We start from the raw sequence: 21858 nt of genomic DNA on the forward strand, positions 1-21858 counted from the left end.
CTCCATCAGGGCAGGGGTGGGGGGAGCAGGTCCCCATCTCCCTGGCCCACAGCCCGGGTCCCATCACTGGTGACGAGCTCCTGCCTCCTTGCCCCGCAGACCCAGGGGACTGGCCTCTCATGCCCACCTGCCCTCCCCGAGGGAAGGTCCTGCTCCCTGGCAGATTGCACGGAGCCGCGTCTGTCTGCCGGCCCGCCCCACCCCGAACTCCGCGGTGCTCGAGGTCCGGGCCTGTCCAGCCGGAGCCCTGCGACCACCCCGAGCACCACGCCGCTGGGCTTCTGGAGACAGAGGCAGCTCCACAGGGAGCGGGGCCGAGCGCAGGCTCCCCGAGCAGGTGGGCTGCAAGCCTGCCCGCCACCAGGCCCCCTGCGGTTCAGGTCACCCGGAGCCTCAGCCCCAGGGGAAAAAGGAAGAGCACCTGGAGACCCCTGGGGGCTCCGGGTACCACGGTTACGGCCAGTGCAGCTCAGTTACCGCCCCAGTGATCGCCCCTGGGGCTGCCTCCCAGGGCGGCCCTCCCAGCCCCTCCAGGCCGGCCCTCCCAGCCCCTCCAGGCCGGCCCCGGGATTTGGGCCCAGTGAGGGGGGCCCATCCCACACCGAGGGCAGGGGGCTTCCCTGCAGCCCCAACCCCAGCCCTCAAGCGCTCTCAGGGCTCCCCACCCCCCCCCGACTTAGGGAATGCCAGTTTCATGTTCTTGGTCATGAAGCTGCAGGAAGGTGCTCAGCTGCTACCCTCTGAGCTGCTGGGGGGGTGGTCTCAGAAAGGCTCCTACCCTGATGGACAAGATTCACAGCCTCCTCCATGGGAAAGCTGGAACCAGACTGCCAGGTCCAAGTCCCGCCTCCCAGCTGTGTGACCTTGGGCAAGTCACTGAACCTCTCTGGGCTTCAGCGTCCCCCCCAGTGAACCTACCCCAGAAGGTGAGGGCAAGACGGACATGTGCGAGAGACCCGGCACGTGTAGAGTAAGGGCTTCGGTGGCCGTCAATCTTGTTGCCACTGCTGGCCCAGAAATCACCATGGTGGATAGCTCTATCTCACAGGTGAGGAGGCTAAAGCCCAGGGTGGGAAATGACTTACCCAAGGTCTCTAGGGTTTTCTATAAACCTAACCAAGCTCTGTGTTGGAGCTTCTCAGTCTGGTTCCCAGATCAGCCCATCACCTGGGAGCTTGTTAGAAGGGCGAGCTCTCCTAACCAGACATCTGTTTCCTCCTGAAGGGGAGAAAGCTCCGGGACCCCCGGCCCCCCTCGGCCTGGCTCCCAGCACCCGCTCTCAGCCTTACCCCATCACGGGGTGCAGCACGATGGCTCGGGGCTCGTCCAGGTCCTCGGACACCAGGATCTTGCGGGAGGTGCCGTTGAGGCGTGTCACCTCGATGCGGTCGGTGCCGGTGTCGGTCCAGTAGAGGTTGCGGGCCACCCAGTCAACCGCGATGCCATCAGGGTCATTGATCTCGGTGTTGACCAGCGTCTGCGCCCCCGACCCGTCCAGGTACGCCCTGCGGATGGCCCGCACCTCGTCGTCCGTCCAGTAGACGTAGCCCTCCAGGGGGTCGTAGTCGATGGCGATGGCGTGCCGGATGTCGTCCACCTGCAGCACGATGTCCGTGAAGTCCGGCGTGTCCAGCGAGATCCTCCGCAGGTCCGTCCGTCGGGCCAGCAGCAGCACCTCCTCCGCCCCTGTGACCAACACACACATGAGCAGCGGGGTCAGAGGCGGGCAGCACGGCGGGCCTGTGGGGTGGTGGGGGTGGGGTGGGGGGTGCGGCAGGGGAGGGGCTCAGCCAGGTCCCCAGGGCTTCCTTCCCGGGGCAGCTAAGGTTAGGGAATATTCACGAGATTTTCCTACACGATCCCTAGTCCATCTGGCGCTGTTTGCATCACCGTCTTACAGACGAGACAACAGAGGCACAGAGAGGTTAAGCGGCCAGTAGAAAGCCACACAGCCATCTGACTTCACTGTGAGAGCTGCTTCTCGCTCAGTCCCCCTGCTCCCCTGCAAGCCCCTCTCCTGGCCACAAACAGCCCCGGTTACCAGTCCTGCCCAGGCTCTGGGCTCCAGGCTCTGCTTGCTCACCATGCTCCTCAAAGCTCCCACTGGACTCAAATGCCACCTCTTGCCTGAAGCCCACCCTGCCTCCCGATACCCACCCAGAAAGGCAGCTTCAAGTCCCGTGACCACGCACATGATCACGAGTCCATCCTTCCCCGGTGGCCATCTCACCACCATGAGCGCGTGCCTGGGAGGCAGGCGCCCCACCTCCCCCTTCGTCACCCGGCCATATTGTGCTTTGCTGTGTTATTGATTTGCTGTGATTTCCAATCGGCTTGTTTACGAATTAAGTGAAGCTGTTTTGATCTAAAGGTGAGTCAGTTTACAGGGAGGAAGCCAAGCCGGGGTGACGTCATCGATTCCTTTCATGGCTGATAAGCTCAGCTGGTGACGCACTCCAGGCTCTGCTGGGGGGCTTCTCGATAGGGACAATGACTCAAAGGACATTTGGACTTTAAATACTGAGAGTCTGTGAGTCCTGGGCAAGGAGACTCTTGGCTGACCTACACTGCCCTCCAAAGATCTTGAGAGCTCCAGCCATGGCCAGGCCACTCCCGGTCAGCAGTGCTGTGAAAGCATGCAGCCATCTCAGGAAGGGAGTAAATAGCTGTTCCTGCCCTGAAGAGCCTCCTCCGCACAGACGGTGGGAGAGCAGCGTCAGGGCCCCTGGAGTGATGACCTTGAGAGCCCACCTTGCCCAGCCCACAGGCGCTGTCACCCACTAGCAAGGGACCTGAGCCAGCTTTTAACTGGATGGACTGACTCTACAGAGAACCAACTCGTAGAAAGGCACATCTTAGCTACACCTGCCTCCCCTTTGCCTGGAACAATAATGAAACCGGTTTTGAGTACACGGATGTGAGAGTTAGACCATAAAGAAGGCTGAGCACGAAAGAATTGATGCTTTCAAATTGTGGTGCTGGAGGAGATTCTTGAGAGTCCCTTGGACTGTAAGGAGGTCAAACCAGTCAATGGTAAAGGAAATCAACCCTGAATAGTCACCGCAAGGACTGATGCTGAAGCTGAAGGTCATCACTCCAGGGGCCCTGACGCTGCTCTCCCACCGTCTGTGCAGAGGAGGCTCTTCAGGGCAGGAACAGCTATTTACTCCCTTCCTGAGATGGCTGCATGCTTTCACAGCACTGCTGACCGGGAGTGGCCTGGCCATGGCTGGAGCTCTCAAGATCTTTGGAGGGCAGTGTAGGTCAGCCAAGAGTCTCCTTGCCCAGGACTCACAGATTCTCAGTATTTAAAGTCCAAATGGAAAAGACCCCGATGCTGGGAAAGATTGAAGGCAAAAGAGATGGGGGCAGCAGATGATGAGATGGTTGGATGGTATCACCAACCAAACTCCAAGAGACAGTGAAGGACAGGGGAGCCTGGAGTGCTGCAGTCCATGGGGTCGCAAAGAGTCAGACACGACTTAGTGACAAAACAACAACAATGTTATTTCTTTATTGACTTATTAAGAGAGTATTCCTTACAGAGTTGGACTGTGAAGAAAGCTGAGTGCCGAAAAATTGATGCTTTTGAAGTGTGGTGTTGGAGAAGACTCTTGAGAGTCCCTTGGACTGCAAGGAGATCCAACCAGTCCATCCTAAAGGAGATCAGTCCTGGGTGTTCATTGGAAGGACTGATGCTGAAGCTGAAACTCCAATACTTTGACCACCTCATGTGAAGAGTTGACTTGCTGGAAAAGACCCTGATGCTGGGAGGGATTGGGGGCAGGAGGAGAAGCAGACGACAGAGGATGAGATGGCTGGATGGCATCACCGACTTGATGGGCATGAGTGTGAGCAAACTCCAGGAGTTTGTGATGGACAGGGAGGCCTGACATGCTGCAATTCACGGGGTTACAAAGAGTCGGACATGACTGAAAGACTGAACTGAACTGAACTGATTCCTTACAGTATTGGCTTGTGAACTATTAATAGCATAAATCATAGTTCCCCACAGTGAACCTGTGTTAGATAAATCATTGGCAAAGACAGTCTCGGTCTCTAAGCAGAATCTGCCCTGAACAAAACACGTCCTGGATCCTCCCAGAGAGTCGTCAGAACTTCTGGCTGAAGTAGCCTCGCATGCTATTACACAGAGCCTCCCGTGTAGGGCCCTGGGGGTGCTGGCCAGCCCTGACCCGGACACCCCCAGAGGCTGCTGGAGCCAGGATGTGGCCCTCCCCCCCCACCACCCGTTCACTCACTCTGGCCCTCTCTGGTCTCGAGGATCCACAGAAGCAAAAAGATTATGCTCAGAAGCCATCTCTGGCACTCGGGGGTCCCTTGCCTGGTCTGACAGAAGGCCCAGAACGGGCAAGGACCCGCCTGAATCACACAGCAGGGAGGGATGCGGACAGGGTGGGGACCAACCCTGCACCCCTCAGGCCGAGGCCCCCAGGGCCGGGCTCTGCACTCGACTGGGCGGTCTCCTCACGCCTGGTCCAGCCACAGGCCTCAAACAGCCGATCAGCTTCTGGCCTCAAGGGTGGAGCCCTTGGACCCCGGAGCTTTGCAGAGTGATTCTGGGGTCCCCCCACCCCCGCCCTGCGTTTCCAGTGAGAGCAGGAACCTGATCCGAGGCCTCGTGTTCATAACCCGATCCCCCCACTAGAGGGGGCTCACGGACAGCAACGGCTTCACGCACCGAGGGCTGGGGAAACTGAGGCAGATGGGGAGGCGCCGGGAGTGCTGGAGAAGGTGCCCAGGCACCCGGCTTCACTGGAAACCTCCCTGAACTCAGATTTAGCTAGAGGTGTGATGCAAGTTCTGGCCTGGGGTATGGGGAACAGAGAGGAGGGGAGTTCTGCTGGGCTCCAATCCCAAAAGGTTCTAGTGACATCAGGCCTGCTTTTCAAGGGCCAGGTCACAGGTTGCCTCCTCCTCCAGGAAGCCATTCCTGCCTCCCCTCCAAGTGGTCAGAGAGACCACATACACAGGCACCCCCCGCCCCCACTGCTTCACAGGGATGCTGGCCCATGGCCCGCTCTGCTCTCTGCAGCCCCCCAGCACAAGGCCCTGGCCAGAGCCAGTACCAATACCCCAAGACAAGCAGGGAGAATTCAGGGCAGAAACTTCCTGGACCCGCTCCTGCTGTGTGACGTGGGGCAGGTCCCTAACCCTCTCTGGGCCTTGGTTTTCTCATTTAGAATGAAGAATCAGCCAGACCTGATGGGAATCCCCATCTAGCCCTGACGTCAAGGAGAACCATAAACCAAACTCTATGGCAGGTTCTGCCTTAATCTGCCCCCACGGGAGCTGGAGAGAGTGCCCAGAAAATGCTGGTTCCTTAGGGAACCAGACACTCGGTTTCCAAACATATTTTGAGCCTGTTTCACTCATCCCTGTTCCCATGATCCTACAGACACAGTTATCTGAGATAGCACCATCCTCACACCAACCTCTGAGATGGGTTCATGCTCCATTTTGCAGAAGAGGAACCCCGATGCACAGAGAGGTTAAGCCCCTCACCCAAGGACACACAGCAGCAAGTGGGAAAAGTAAGGTCCCATGAATACTTCAATCCCCGGAGCTGGCACACACAGGAAGCCCAAGGTCAGCGCACTGGCCCAGCGGGTCTGGTCACTCCACCAGTGGCTTTGTGGGGAGCAGCTTCAGGCCAGGCCCCGAACCTGGTGCTGGGGTTGGGGGTGGGCAGAAGAGATGTGGGAATTGCCCGCATGGTGCTCCTGCAGTTGCAGGACACAGACCTTCAGTGAGCATGACCATTAATGAACCAGCGCTGGGAGGAAAGCTGGGGTCATGGGCACCTGTAAGGGGGCCGGCTGAAACTAGGGGTCTGGGGTCCAGCAGGAGCCTCTGGGATCCACGGGACTGTGACCACGGATGCAACAGATTCCATCAGCCTGTCCCTGACGGGCGCGGAGCCACCAGGGGCGAAGTGTGCCCAGACCCGGCCCTCAGGTAACCAGTCAGTACGAAGCCTCGCGCACACCCCGCCATCAGGGACCCCCATCATCAGCGTTTCTCAGAATCAAGTCTCTGAGGCTGAGGCAGTAATTAAACGCTGGGATAAATCTGTAGGTGTTGAATGACTCCAAACCGGGGTGGGGAGTCCTCTGACACCCCTTGGGCCACAGAGTCTTTGAGATTTTTAGCTGAGCTTTGCAAAAAAAACAAAAACAAAAAAACCCCGCAGAGACTAGGACCCCCAGGAGAGAGCCAAGGTCCGGCCACGGTCAGCCTGAAGGTCTGAGCAGGCAAAGGCCAACACGGAGATGTGGGGCGTGTGGTCCCAGGCCAGGTCGGCCGGGGCAGCTACAGAGAGAAGACCACAAAGGGGGCCTGGACCCCTCGGTCGGCAGACGCTCACCGGGGCGACCTCCAGGGTTGTCTGCGGCAAGGTGCAAGCAGCAGCTGGCCTTGGAGTGGGCGCAGGGCGCCGGGCTGGCCCAGCAGGAAGACAGGCGACCCCTCCCTGGGACCAGACACAGGGCCCGGGGAGGACTTTGTTTAAACACCAGGGAAGCAAACTGTTTAGAAACTTAACAGTTTGGCCAAATGGTTTTCTTTGGGGTTGTTTAAACAAATAGCCTGCCCCGCGGCACTGCCGAAGAAAGTGAAACCTTCCCTCGCTGGCTGGGCAGCGGTCCCTGGAGCCTCCTCGGGGCCGGCTTCTGACCCCTCCCCTCCCCCACGCACCCACCCACGCAGGAAAGAGGGGCGCACCCCTGCCTTGGGGTCAGGCGTCGGCTCGGGACACAGCCCTCCCCGGCAGAGTGTTCGCCTCAAGATGGAAAAGCAGACTGGAGGGAGAGACTGATGCCACGGACACGTCCAGCTCAAGCCCTGCTCCCTGACAACATAGCATCCAGACCGAGCCACCGTCCCCGCAAACGACGAGGGCTGCAGTCACATCCCCCGCAAACTGGGCAGCTCCTATCAGCAGAGACTGCTTCTCTGACAGTCCTGGAGGCCAGTGAGTCAAGGTGCTGAGGGCTTCCCTGGAGGTCCAGTGGCTAACAATGCTCTGCACTCCCAATGCAGGGGGCCCGGGTTCGATCCCCGGTAGGGGAGCTAGATCCCACATGCTGCAACTAAGACCCGGCGCAGCCAAATAAGTAAAATAAATAAAATAGATATCAATCAATCAATAAAATAAATATTAATACATAAATAAAATAAATATTAAAAATCAAGGTGCTGGCAGGGCCAAGCTAACCCTGGGGTCTCTGTCTAAGCCTCCCTCTGAGAAGATGACTGGTCCCTGGGGGGTCAGGCTCATCCAAACACAGCACGACCTTGTCTTGGTTCTTGCTGCAAAGACCCTATTTCCTAAGCAGGTCACATCCACAGACTCCAGGGCTGAAGGCTTCACTGTGTCTTTTGGGAGGATATGATTCTGTTCCCAACAGTTGGGGAGCACGGGGCGGGGGGGACGCTTTCCATAGAAGGACGGGTTCAAGAGCAGGAACTCCAGACAGAGGGGCGCCGTGGAGGCCGCTCTGCAGCCCCGCAGGCAGGAGTGGGGTAACCCTCCACTGCCCCCTTCCCGTGGGGTCTGATCTGAGCTCGGAGGCTGGGTACCCGCCGAGGGTGGTCCAGCAGACCACGACTCTACCCTGAATACCTTCTGCAAGCTGAATGCCGGGGCAGCTCCGAGCCCACCCCTGTCTGCAAGGAAGCCTTGTGGAAAGGGCAGGCCATGGGGGCAGCAGAGCCCGGCCACGAGACACACAGAGCCCCCGCGGGACAAAGGCGAGAGAAAGCCGCTGTGACCAGCATCATCTCCGCACCCTCCAGCATGCCTTCCAGTCCCCACAGGGCTCTGTGCACCTTCCGTCCAGGGGCCAGACGGCAAACGCTCCGGGCTCTGTGAGGCCACGGCCGCCTCTCACGGCCCCTCGGCTCCACCACTGCAGCTAGAAGCTGCCACAGTTGACGCGTCAGCAAAGGCGTGTAAGCAAAGCGTCCTACGTGGGCGCCGAAACCTGAAGGTCCTTCCGCTTTCCCAGGTCACAAAACACTCCTCTCGTGATCCTTCAACCGAACTTAGCCCACAGCTGCCCCCAAACAGGCCGCGAGCCATCTGGCCCATGGGTGGGGGCTGGGGGTTTGCTAGCCCTTGTGTGAGACAGTACGTGTGACTTTTACAGTATCAGAACTACAGTCTGATAACGCGGGAAACCATGTCAGGAGGCGGGGGGACACAGAGGGACTCCAAGTGCTCTCCACTCCACTCCCCCGTAAACCTAAAACTGCCTGAAAAATAAAGTCCGTTAAGTATTTTAAAGAAAGTTAAAAGGCATATAAATCAATAAGAAAACTACCCAGATCCCAACAATAAACGGGCAAAGACCATAAACACAAACTAATAGAAGACAAAAAACACAGTCAATAAACACGACAAATGGGTAACTTCTTGGTAACTTGACCATTTGAGCCACCAGGGATGCCCAAGCATTAGTCACGCAGTAGTATCCGACTCTCTGCAAACTCATGGACTGTAGCCCACCAGGCTCCTCTGTCCATGGAATTCTCCAGGGGTTTTTCCTGACCCAGGGATCGAACCCGGGTCGCCTGCATTGCAGGCGGATTCTTGCAGGTAGAAGTGAGAGGCCTGTTGCCACCAGCTGGGTCAGGGTGTCCCCACCTCCCAGGCGACTGTCCCGGGCACACTTCCTGGATGGCAGTGTGGCTTAGGGACCTTCTGGCCAGGCAACTTCCCCTCCGAGAAGCCAGCCCAAAACAGCAGCTAGAAATGCACATGGATTCTCTGTCACAGAGGGTCCCCAAGGCTTCATGAAAACAGCAAAACCGAAACCCGAAGGGAAGAACCCGTAAAGAACCTAGAGATCTCACTAAAGGAAAAAAAAGTGAAAGTGAAGTTGCTCAGTCATGTCTGACTCTTTGCGACTCCATGGACTGTAGCCTACCAGGCTTCTCCATCCATGAGATTTCCCAGGCAAGAATACTGGAGTGGGTTGCCTTTTCCTTCTCCAGAGGATCTTCCCGACCCAAGGATCGAACCCAGGTCTCACGCATTGCAGGCAGACGCTTTACCCTCTGGGCCACCAGGAAAGCATTACATATATGAAGGGGCTGGAGTCCAGGTCAGTCGTTACACAGGCCCCAACAGCACCCTCTGGAGAAGGCAGGGGCAGGACAGGCTGGGGAGGCAGTAGGCGGGAGAGTCAGCGTGATGCTACACACATGATCCGAACAAATCACGCAAGAAGATGTGAATGCGTGAAAGGAGAAAGGATGGGGTGGGGTCTGCCCTGGGGGTCCAGTGGCTAAGACGTCTCGCTTCCATCGTAGGCGGCACGGGTTTGATCACTGGTCAAGAAACTAAGATCCCACATGAGACAGTCAAAAAAATAAATAAATAAAAGGACAAAAAAAGGTAACGATAACCCTATACGCAAAACAGAAAAAGAGACACAGAAATACAGAACAGACTTTTGAACTCTGTGGGAGAATGTGAGGGTGGGATATTTCAAAAGAACAGCATGTATACTATCTATGGTGAAACAGATCATCAGCCCAGGTGGGATGCATGAGACAAGTGCTCGGGCCTGGTGCACTGGGAAGACCCAGAGGAATCGGGTGGAGAGGGAGGTGGGAGGGGGGATCGGGATGGGGAATGCATGTAAATCCATGGCTGATTCATATCAATGTATGACAAAACCCACTGAAATGTTGTGAAGCAATTAGCCTCCAACTAATAAAAAAATAAATAAATAAATAAAAAGGACAAGAAACACACTTCAAAATATTAACAGCAGCTATCTCTAGGTGGCAAAAGTATGAGAGTTTTTTATTTTCTCCAGTTATTTTTTATGTTTTCCTTCCTACAGCAAACACAAATGCCACTTCAAAACAAGAAAAACAAAGGCTTTAAAAGACGGTGCATGAGTTCATCCCGAGGGGATCTCACAGACTAGGTGGGGCGATGGTCTTAATTCTGGGGATCCACCTTCCCTTTCTCAGGTTAGAAGATCTCACAGACTAGGTGGGGCGATGGTCTTAATTCTGGGGATCCACCTTCCCTTTCTCAGATTAGAAGATCTCACAGACTAGGTGGGGTGATGATCTTAATTCCAGGGACCCACCACGGCTTTCTCAAGGGTGACCTGGCAGGGAGTGCCCTAACTCTCCACTAAATTGCCATGGGGGTAGGGAGGTTGGAGGGGGATATATTCGGCCTCCAGGTTCTGAGCTGTTTGAGCTGGAAGAACAGAAGGGAGGGATGGGGAAGAAGGGTCCACAGTCCTGGCAGACCAGGAGGACGCTGCTGGTGGCAGTCGCCCAGTGTGGGGGCCACCTGAAAGGGCCTCGTGGTTAACCCCTTCCACACCCCAACTCGGACTTTTCAAGATGGGCAAAACGAGAGTGCATCCCAGGGCCTGGACTGACCACAACAATACATACAAGAGGGGGTGGGGCCTGTGAGTTCCCCACCCCCCACAGCCCAGCAGGCAGGGTGGAGAGCACCCTGTCCCCCCGCTGAACCATCTGCAGCTCCAAGGTCACGGCCCCCCACGGGAAGGATGAGGCTCCAACCTGGAGCTTCCCCCAAGGCCGCACCACCCCCGACGGCTCCTCCTACCAGAGATGCCTCTCCGCCTGCCTGACGCGTCCTCAGCCCCGGTACTGGCTCTCGGGTCTCCCGCATCCATCTCCCCTCACTGCCCCCAGGGGAGGCAGAGCCCGCCTTGACTGTGACCCGGGCCCAGAACCACACGGGCAGAGCAGGGCCCAGCGTAGGCCGCGGTCCACGCTGCAGCTTCTAAGGCCATAAACAGCTTCACAGCAGGCAGGCAGCCGGCTTGTTTTTGTTTTTTAGCAATTGATTTTCTCCACTGCTCCCCTGGGGGTAAGCGGTTGGACAAACACCGAGACGACAGGCCGGCACTCCAGCCCAGGAAACCGCGCCGAGCGACCACAGGGTCACAAGGCACAGAGGAAGTGGCTGGGCCGGACGCTGGCTCCGCTGGAAACCTGAGGCCCGAGCAGCTGTCCCCCCGGCATGGCCCACCTTGGGCCTGCGGGCCAGGCTGCAGGGAGGCTACGGCCCCTGGGAACCACGGGCCTGGCAGGCGCCCTGGCCTGGGGCTGGGCCTGTGTGCACGGCTCTGGGACGGGGGTCACCCCCGCCCTGGGGCCCGGGGTCACTGGACAGCGGCCGGGTCAGTGCCAGCCCTGTGAGCCCCCTGCAGCCAGTCACCTCCGGCCCCGTCCCCAGGCCCCTCACATGGCCCTCCACAGGCAGCAACGCCCAGGGGTCACACCCGACCTCAGCCCCCAGCCCCATTTCCCTCCTGAGTGACCGTGAGCAGGCAAGCTGGCCCGTCCCTCACGGGTGGGACTCAGGTGTGGATAAGGCCCCCACGCGAGGCTAGGAATGAGAAAGACATGTTCCAACAGAGGGTGGCTGGGTGGGCAAATGAGAAGTGGGCAGCCAGGCTCCCTGAAAGGCAGGAATGTGGGGTGGGGGGCTGGCAAAGAGCCCGGGACTTGCACGAGGAAGGCTCCGTCCCACCTCTTCAGGCAGGTGGCTCTGTTCTGTAGAAAGCCCACACGCGGGTCGCTCTGAGCCCAGGCAGACCAGAAGTGTCCCGTAGACGACTCTGATGCACTGGAGGCAGACGTCCCTGGGGCCCGGGGAGGCTTGGCACAGACCGTGGGCCAGGCTGCGCGGGCTCAGGTCCCGTCTCTGCCCCTCCTTCTGTGGCTCTGACTGTGCATGTGGACAACACAGGCCGGCCAGAGACCCTGCCTCACACAGCGTCACCCTTAGCCCCCAGGAAGTGCTGGGGGCTGGGGCGTCCATCCACCAGGGCTCGGACCTTGAGAGCACAGAACGTGTCCCTGCGGGGAGCCGTCTCAGCCCCCGGGGTCCGTCCAGGGCCAGGCTGGAGCTGGGCTCAACTGCAGAAGCAAGGGGCACGTCGGACAGGCTGGGAGGGAGGGGGCTACGTGTGGAGCGACCGCAGTCTCACTGTGGCCGGTGGACACGGGCATCCCCGCGCCTGACTGCACCCCGGAGGCCCGCCTGTCCGAGGGCCTAGCCCCATGATGACACTGTTTTCTTTCGAAGAATATGGCAGGCTCCCCTCTCCTCTTTTATTAGTTTTAAAAAGTTCGTCTTCAGACTCAGACACAAAAGAACACATGCTGTGTGGTTCCATTTCCATGACATTCCGGAACAGGCAAAACTAATCCGTGGTGATGGAAGTCAGGACAGCGGCCGCCTTGGTGGGGGGCATGGGGGGTGGGGGGGTTGGTTTATGGCGGGAGGCTGCCAAGGGCACCGGGGAACTTTCCGGGCGGTGGAAGTCTTCTGTATCTGGTGTGGGGTGGTGGTTATGTAGATGTATACAACTGTCAAGAGCTAATCAAAATCTACACTTAGAACCTGTGCGTTTTACTGTCTGCAAGTTATATTAAATACCTCAATTTCTTAAAAAAGAAAAAAAAAAATCAGCACTTGGGCTTGTGACACCATTTCCTGAGACGGTGCAATCTGATTTTCCTGCTATTAAAAATTCACGGTCCGTGGCTGAGAACAGCAGCTGCCTTCTGTTTGCAGAGTCGACGCCAATCACTGCCCGGGTGGCGGCAGCCTGGGCCACAAGGGCCTCCTTTCTTTTCCCTTCGACCTACTTCCCCGATAAGTGACAAGACAGCCAGACTGGGAACAAACGCACCCCTTATCCCTCGGGCCCGAGCCTCGGCTAATCCTCCCGGACAGACGGACGGATGCAAGGGGCCCAGTTGTCAGCCTGCCCGTCAGACCCGACAGTGGGCGCCTCTGTCCCTCCCGCTGCCCCCTCCTGGCCACATCCCCGCCGCCCTTTCGTCTCCTGCCCCCACGAACATCTGTTAAAACTCCTTCCTGGCGAGGTGCGGCAGGCGGACCGTCAATCAGCGAGCCCCCGCCTCATCTTGAAAGGCCTGGGCTGGGGTTACGGAGAATGACGTCCCAGCACCGCCTGCCCACCCCCGGGTAGCGGAGCCACAAGCCGCAGGTCACCTGCCCAGGTCACTCGGGCCCCGAGGAGGGGGCTGCCCCACGGGCGTGAGGAAGGCCCAGGGACAGAAGTCAGAAGAACAGGGCAGGTCCCCCGAGGGGCGGGCCCCCGAGCGGCTGGGAGCAGCGGCAAGAGCGGGCGCCCTGGGTCACTGGTGGTAACTCCCAAATAAGGGCCCACTACTGCTGTTTTTAGCCCATTCCACATAATTGGAAAAACATGGGGAAAACCAAAGCCAGCCGGGCACCTCCGTCGCTGCAGCTGCCAGGGAGGGGGCGGGGAGGCTGGTGCTGGAGGGCATGCAGGCTTGCGGTCTGGCCTGGGGCGGGCTCCTGGCCCAGGGCGGGCGCCCCGCCTTGGGGGCCAGAGTCACTCAGTTCCCCCAGACTTCACTCAGCCCCCAGCAGGGCCAAGGCGGAGGAGGGCCACTTGCTGGGACATCCACTCCAGTCTCGGAACCCACAGGTGCCTCCCTGAGTCTCCAGAAACACGGGCCCCTGGAGCCAGCGGGTGTCATATCTGCGCCCAGGGGGGGTTGGGAAAAGAGATGCCCCTCGGCCCACAGGCAGGGAGTCCCAGGGCGCCTGTCCTGTCTGCGTGCCCCCGCCCGGCAGGCTCTGCCTCTCCCCTGACACCCGCTCCAGCCCCGCTGAGGGGCGTCCTCCGATCTCCCCACGTCACCAGTGAGGAGGCCGCAGCTCAGCGGGCTGACGGACTCCCCGCTCTGCGGACATTCAGCAGCAAGTGAACCAACCCCCACTCCATCCTCCACTTCCCAGGGGGCCCCCCCGCACCCACGCCAGGATGTCGCAGGCTCCCACGTGCTGGGGTCCAAGCATCATCCCATCTCAGCTTTGTCCCTGGGGAAAGCGCTGACCCCTGCACAGGGGCGGCTCTCCCTGGCTCAAAATCAGGGAAAAAACAGGATTCACTCGCATCACACAAATGTCTTCAAATTCAACTCCATGGGCTTCTCTGATGGCTCAGCTGGTAAAGAATCAGCCTGCAATGCAGGAGACCTGGGTTCGATCCCTGGGTCAGAAAGATCCCCTCGAGGAGGAAACGGCAACCCACTCCATTATTTGTGCCTGGAGAATCCCATGGACAGGAGCCTGGAGGACTATAGTCCATGGGGTCGCAAAGAGTCAGACACGGCTGAGTGACTAGCACACACACACAAGCATAAAAGGTCAGGCACCTGGGGTGAGAGAGCCAGGAATCCGCAAGTTATGCCCGAGACCCTAGCTTCCCATCCTGAGAAGTTTATGGCTGCGCAGGTGGTTCCCGACCCACCACCTGGCAGCTGCCTTGGGCACGCATCCAGGGCAGAGGCAGCCCTCCGCCGCCCACACGAAGTCCCTTGTCATGGAGATTTGCTGGGGCCAGCAACCTGGATATCACGTGGGTGACGGTAATTCCAACACAGCCAGGCCCCTGCCCCGATCCAGAATCCTTCTAGCTCAATGCCGGCCTTCATCCCCAGAAAGGAGAGCCACGTGCCTGGCTTCCCCACTGGCCAGGCGAAGAGGGTTCCCCAAACACTGGGCCACTCTCCCAGCTCCTCTGGGTACCAGTTGGCATCCACATCTACTCCTGATTCCAAATGTCCAGGGAAAAACTGCTCTCCTGCCATCCTGCCTGCCTGGCTCCAAGTTCAAGTTCAAATTCAAGCATAGTTCATATTTGTTAGGCAGCCAGACCTTCCTCTCAACAACCCCATAATTGGGTACTACATGCTTACTCGCTTAGTTGTGTCCAACTCTTTGCGACCCCATGGACAATAGCCCACCAGGCTCCTCTGTTCATGGAGATTCTCCAGGCTCCTCTGTCCATGAGATTCTCCAGGCAAAATACTGGAGTGGGTTGCCACGCCCTCCTCCAGGGGATCTTCCCAACCCAGGGATCAAACTCAGGTCTCCCGCATTGTAGGCAGATTCTTTACCGTCTGAGCCACCAGGGAAGCTGATCATCCCTTTTTACTGCTGAGGAAATGGAAGCACAGAGAGGCTGAGCCAATTTCCCAAGATCACACAGCCGGGACATGAGTTAAGGTTTCATAAAAGGAAGATTGGACACAGAAAGCCATCACATGATTGAAAAGTGAAAGTGTTAGTCACTCAGTCGTGTCCGACTCTTTGTGACCCCGTGGACTGTAGCCCACCCAGGCTCCTCTGTCCATGGAATTCTCCAGGCAAGAATACTGGAGTCCCAGGTTGCCATTTCCTGCTCCAGAGGATCTTCCCAAACCAGGAATCGAACCTGAGTCTCCTGCGTTGCAGGCAGACTTTTACCATCTGAGCCACCAGGAAAATCACTCTAAATTCTGGGTTTGCCTGAGAGAGCATTTCCTTGCTACCCGAAAAGTCTTCGGCAGGCTCTCAACTGGAGACCAAAGCTGTGTTATATGCCGCGAATGTTGCCTTCGACATACCTTATCCTGGACAGAAGCCACCCAAGGCACAGTCCCTGTCCGTTTCCCTCTGTCCCAGGGGCCATCCCCCTAGCCCAGGGCCTCCTCCAGAGCCCTCACCACATGGCTTTGGCTCTTCACCCCCCGTGGGACACTGGACCTCACCGATTCCACAGCCAAGAGGAGATCCCCGAGTGATCCCATGGCCTCCTTAGCTGGCCCCGAAATTGCATCCTCCCTACCGGACACGCCGAGCCTCGGAAGACCCTGGCGGCCCTCCACGGGCACCGCTGCCTTCCGGCCAGCAAGGCGCCTGTGCCAGATCCTCAGAGCCCTGCCAGTGACATTCAACAGGCTCAGCGCCTCGTTTTCTTCATGTTGCCCTCGCGTTGCCAGCCTCTGTCTCCAGGCAGTGTTTGCAGCTGATACCCCGCACGGCGTCAGCAGTCAAAACCCGCATTCCACACACGATTTACGTCCACCGGGACGCGGAACGACACACGGGGACGCGGCGGCTCGGGAGGCTGCGGGAGCAGGGAAGGCAGCCACCGCGCTCAGGTGATGGCGGGGGGGGCGGGGGCCGTCCTTTTCATCAAACATTGTCCTTTAACACGACACTCTGTGGCAAGGAACAGAAATTAGACGCAGGGGGATCCGAGTCCCGAAGCCCCCGGTCCGCCAGGGGAGGCGTCACTGTTTGTGACATCTGAAACCCTCAGCCCCACTGGCTCCTCGATCACAGAACAGGCTCTGACTCACTGCATCTGTCGCCGAGACAGCCGAGGGGGCCCCCTCAGGGACAGAACCCCCTTCTCATTCACGCCCGCGCTCCTCTGGGTGAAGGACATGGGGAGATGTTTGAGGACCACCTCGAATGTCCAGAAAGCCACCATGGGGGCAAACCCTTGAAATGCTCTAAGAAGCTTCTGGGTTGCTTCTTGACTTCAATTAAAACATTTAGGAAACTCTGTTTTCCCTTTCCCATCCCGGCTGCCCCCAGATCCCTTCAGCTTCTAACAAACTCCAAGGAGGGAGCTACATAAGCCGCCCTTGGCCCCCAGAACGAACCCGTGTGTCAGTGGGAAGCAACTGGGGTGCGAACCAGCCTCCTAAAAACCGGGCCCTGGGCATCCCATTCTCATGCAAACCAAGACTCCCATCCACAGCTTTTGTCTCCCTGAGCTGTTCCCTCCTCTGACCCTGGTCCTGGACGGTGCATGTGGAGCAAACACGGGTAAATGCAGCCTCAGTGTGAGATCCTGTCTGCCTCTATGCAGACCCCCGCCCCATTCCTCGCTCCCAACCAAGCAGGGGCCCCTCGGAATGACAACAAAAACATTTTTCTTCCACGAGCTTGGCATTCTCCAGCTGAGTCATTTGAAAAAGTGTCCTTCACAGCTGGGGAGCGGGCAGTTCTGACAAAACCAGGAAAGGTAGCCCCAGTGGCTGACTCCCAGGGGCTCTTTGGGAACTGGATCGGCCCCAGCCCCACCCCACCCTACACCCCGCACACCCCGCCCCCGAGGGCTTGCTTCCGACAGGAAAGACAGGCTTTGCTACTAATCCCCAGTTCCCCTTGTGGGTATCGGTGTCAGCTCCCAGCACAGAGCTTCCAGCCCCGGGTACTGCCTCCTCCAGGAAGCCCTCCCACCCCTCTCCCTGCGGTTGATGCCTGCAGAGGGTACACAATCCTCTCAAAGGACTCGACCCCAGGCAGCGGCCCCCAGAGTTCAGAGGCCCCAGCTACTGGGATGGTGGAAACCTGAAAGAAGCCTACAGTCCCCACTTGTTCTGGTTGGAAAGGAATCTGGGCCTCCCCCAGGGGGTGGCAGGATCCTCCGACAATGGAGGCAAACCTAGCCCCGTGGGCCTGACGCAATGTCAACGGTGTGAATGGTGGGCATGGCCACTGTATATGTGGACCCACTGCCTGCAGGGGCTCCCATCTGCAACTCCTGTTGATGCCCTGGGTTCTCCACAGCTTCCCTGGCAGGGGGTGGTCTCAACCCACGCCCCCCCACCCCCCACCATCTCACAGATAAGGAAGGGGGGCAGAGAGTGGCAGGACCCCAGGGCAATCTGGTCAAGTCCCTTCTGGAACACCAGGCTTCTCTGGCTGTGCCACTTCACTGGGCCGTGACTCTGGGCTTCGGTGAGGGTTCACAACCCACTTCTGCCTACACCCCACTCCTGGAACTTTGATGCAGGAAGGAGCCGCCCAGGCCCCTTAACAAAAGCAGCTGCACAAGGCCCCCACTGGGGAAGGCACGACTGCATGATCTACCTTCTTGGGGTTGTGTCTGTCAACTACAAATTGGCACGTGGCATAGGCACTTGCCATCCACCTCTACCAAGATTAAATCGTGTGCGGCTGCGGCTGCTGACTTTCAACACGTCCTGAAAGGAGCTCAGGGTGGAGAGTAGAAATGGAGGCGTCTGTGCTCCAGGAAAAACTGGCAGGACGGGTCTTCAGATGGTTAGATATTTTCAGACGCCAATTTTATGAGCCCAATCCTTATATCTCCTCATATCTAGAAAAGCGCTACAACCGTTCATGTGACGTCTGTTCCTTGTGACTAGCAGAAAACTTCTACAAAAATATGCGCTTGATTGCATGTACTTCTCCTTCACCAAGATCATATATATATTGACCTTTTCCCCTACCTCTTTGGAGTACTTTCTCAGCTATCTGAGATGCTCTCTGGGCTATCGTCCTCATTTTGCCCCAAATAAAACACAACTACAATTCTCATATTGTGTATTTTTTAAAGTTGACATATCCATCCCTGGTCCTTCCCCAAATGTCCACATGCAGCCTGGTTCTAGATACTTGGAGTGGGTGGAGATGGCAACCATACCTGTATCCCCCTCCCTCTCCCAGAGCAGACATCACCAACCAATCCAACACAGGGCTCAGGCAGATAGCACCGATCGATGGCAGATAACAGACAGCAGATCCAGATCCTTCTACCTCCAGGGCCAGGCCCCAAGCCAGCCCTCTCACAGCAGCAAGACTCGGAAATTGCAAAAACACAAATAGAACAGAAATGCCCAACAGAAGGAAGATGATTTGAAGGTCTACACACTTGATAAAACATTCTTCAGGCAGTAAAACACATGCTCCTGGAGCACTGTGCGTGTGTGCGTAGTCATGTCCAACACTTTGTGACCGCATGCACTGTACCCTACCAGGCTCCTCTGTCCATGGGCTTTTCCCAGCAATAATACTGGAGTGGGGTGCCATTTCCTCCTCCAGGGGATCGTCCCAACTCAAGGATCAAACCCACATCTCCTGCGCCTCCTGCACTGGGAGGTGGATTCTTTACCACTGAACCACGTGGGACATAGCTCATGTAATTGCAAATACTCCTGCAATATTGTCAACTGAAATGTAGAGACACACGTGGACAAAAGAGCAGAGAAAGATACACCAAAATATCTCCACTAATTCCAGATTTCCCTTTAGTTTCTGCAATACACAAAGCAGAAATGGCTCCGTAATTTGCAGGGACCATTGCAGAGTGAAAATGCAGGGCGCTTTCAAGTTGACAACAGAGCACAAAATGGGGCTCTTCTGAACTTGGGGCTCCACGTGCCTGCACAGATCAGACACCTGTGAGGTCGGTCCTGACACCAACTGGCTCCTGCCACAGGGCAGCCACACAGGCTGCTCCTTCTCTCTGCTCCATCCCCCTCCTCTCTGCTAGTCCCTAAGTCTCAGCTTACATGGTGCCTCCTGGGGTGGACCTTCTCTGGCCATCCACCTCAGGCAGTCAGTCCCCCCTACCCATCCCCCTGTGCATTACAGTAAGCCCCCTACATACAAGCCGTCAAGTTGCGAACTTTAAAGATGCGAACGTGCGTCCGGTTCCGGCAGGGGTCAGAACCTGTGCCACGCACGCCAGAGGTGCCTGACCCTGCAGCTGGCCCTCCGTCTCCTGTCGCTGACCATCCCTCAGCCCTGCCATCTCCCACCTCCTCTCCCTCCCCCAGTCAGCAACTCTTCTTGCCTGTTCACTCGATGCCAGCCCCTTTTCGCTGTGTACTGTACTACTGTACTTTTCAAGGTACTATACTGTAAGATAAGGAATGTTTTACGTTTCATGTTTGTTTACTTTTTATGTATTATTTGCATGAAAAGTATTATAAGTCTATTACAGTACAGTACTATATACCCGATTGTGTTAGTTGGGTTACCTTGGCTAACTGTTAGACTTACCAACAAATTAGACTTACCAATGCACTCCCAGAAGGGAACTCATTCAGATGTAGGGGACTTACTATATTCTCTGCCTCAGCCCCTTTTGTGGGCCTTGCATTACTCTGATCCAAATCCATTAACAACTTTTATTCACGTGTGTGCCCCACCAACCTGACTCAATTAGCACATGTGCTCTGTGAGCGGCAGGCCAATAGGCCTGCCGGGCTAGCTACTTGCTTTAGCCCCAGCATATAGCAGGCACGTGGGAACGACCTGGGGGTATATGGAACCTAGCGGATGCCACGCTTTTCAGATTTGCCATCATGAACTTTTGTTTTAAATCCAGGACCAAGTTCTACTACTGCTCCTCCCTTCTGCCCCCAGCCCACCAGGGAAGCCCTCGGCTTCCCTTTCTTTCCCTCAGGTGGGGCTGGCCCAGGAGTGGCTGCTTCCGGTCCCCTCTCACTAGCCCCCTCGCTGGTCTGGCCCGAGTTCACCCTGGTGCTGCCCAGCTATGCTGGGCCCTGGACGTCCCCAGGGGACAAGGTGAATCCTAGACACACATCATTTCCAGAAGAGCACACCCTGAACCCCACACCAGGCAATAAAGGCCCCCAGGCAGCACCCCAAGACTGGTGACACCTCATTACAAATAATCACGGCACTAGTGCTTGAAGCAGCAAGCGTGCGACAAGCAAGGGGGAGAATAAAGAGACGGGAAAATGTCAAAAGCAAAGAATATCACTCGTGCGGGGGGTGGGGGGGGGTGGGAAATCAGGTAAACTTCATGCATCCGGAAGATAACTCCCATTAAGGATGTGTTCACGACCTACGTTTCCAGCAGGTTCGGGAAGAAGGGGGGTGATTATGGCTCGAAGATCCCAAGGGAACGGGATGCAAGGGTCAAAATGAATTATAGGATTTCCCTGATGGTCCAGGGGTTAAGACTCTGTGCTTCCACAGCAGGGGGCGTGGATTCCATCCTTGGTCAGGGAACCATATTGCCACACAGTGTAGCCAAAAAAAAGCAGTAATAAAAAATAAAATTGTTTTCAATGAATTATGAGTTCCACAGCAACGCTTACGAAAAAAGAAGAAATGCAAAGACAGGAGCTTTCAGGAGGGCCCACGGTGCTGCAGAATCGGGAACCCTCGGAAGAGATGGGAGGAGAGGACACTGCCTCCTGTCTCCCAGTTCCTAGCACACCACCCTCCTCACCCTAATAGTTAACAACGGCCGGCTTTTAGGGTGTGATCACACAAGCAGGCAGGGTGCTCGGCACTCAGGGTCTCAGCCCATCTGGCACGACCTCCTCTTACAGACGGGAACCCCCGCGTGCCCGTCAGGCAGCAGAGCCCAGATCTGACCCAATCCCAGCAGCTCGGAGCCCAGACCGTGTGAGCCCCTCCCCGAGGGAAGCAGACGGCAGACACCCAGGCCGGCTGCCGCCCCTCCCCGGCTCACCTGCCTTGCACGTCTGGCCGTTGTCCTGAAGCTGCACGCCCGTGGGGCAGGCGCAGGCGTAGAAGGGCTCCCTCGGGGACAGCAGGCACAGATGGGAGCAGCCGCCGTTGTCCTCCTCACACCGCGTGTGGTCTGCGGGAAACGGGTCGGGGGGACACGGTTCCGAACTGACCCTCGACCCCCACCCCCGCCTCGCCCGACGTGGGCATCCTCCCCGCCCCTCCCCCTCCTCCTCTGGATTTCCTACAACGAGAAACCCCGTCGACATCAGGGCCCCTCCAAGGCCACCTCCCCCGTGCAAGCCACCCCCAGCCCTCGCTGGCAGGATCCCAGGACCTGCCCGCCTGGCAGTGGTGCGCCCTGGGTCGGGGGTTCCTGGAGCGGAGGCCTGTCTTATCTGTCACGTGCTTGGACCTCACGGGCTCTGGACAGGCGCTCGGTGGCCACACGGGGCCGAGCCTCTCGATGCTGATGACGAGGCTTTTCGCTCTCCCTGGCACTACCATCATGCACCTGAACTGACGAACGCTCCCGGGATCTCACCCTGACCAGGACAGGATGCGACGGGACCCAAGAAACACGAAACGCTGAAAGTGTTAGTCGCTCAGTTGTGTCCGACTCTTTGCAACCCCATGGACTATATAGCCTGCCAGGCTCCTCCATCCATGGGATTCTCCAGGCAAGAATAGTGGAGTGGATTGCCATTCCCTTCTCCAGGGGAATCTTCCCA

The 21858-nt window shown here is 57.5% G+C and overlaps 1 protein-coding gene across 5 annotated transcripts in view; it reads right to left on the reverse strand.

Annotated features, from left to right (window-relative positions):
* LRP5 (LDL receptor related protein 5) overlaps window positions 1-21858 on the reverse strand; it is a 125295-nt gene that overhangs the window by 49506 nt on the left and 53931 nt on the right. For all 5 annotated transcript variants that reach the window (XM_061162032.1, XM_061162023.1, XM_061162013.1 and 2 more), the window contains exons 5-6: window positions 21129-21260; window positions 1290-1686 (exon numbers count right to left, since the gene is read on the reverse strand). In XM_061162032.1, coding sequence (XP_061018015.1) covers window positions 1290-1686; window positions 21129-21260 — 529 coding nt within the window. The remainder of the gene's footprint in view (window positions 1-1289; window positions 1687-21128; window positions 21261-21858) is intronic.

The sequence above is a fragment of the Dama dama genome, chromosome 2, assembly GCF_033118175.1.
Source record: "Dama dama isolate Ldn47 chromosome 2, ASM3311817v1, whole genome shotgun sequence".
Lineage (NCBI taxonomy): Eukaryota > Metazoa > Chordata > Mammalia > Artiodactyla > Cervidae > Dama > Dama dama.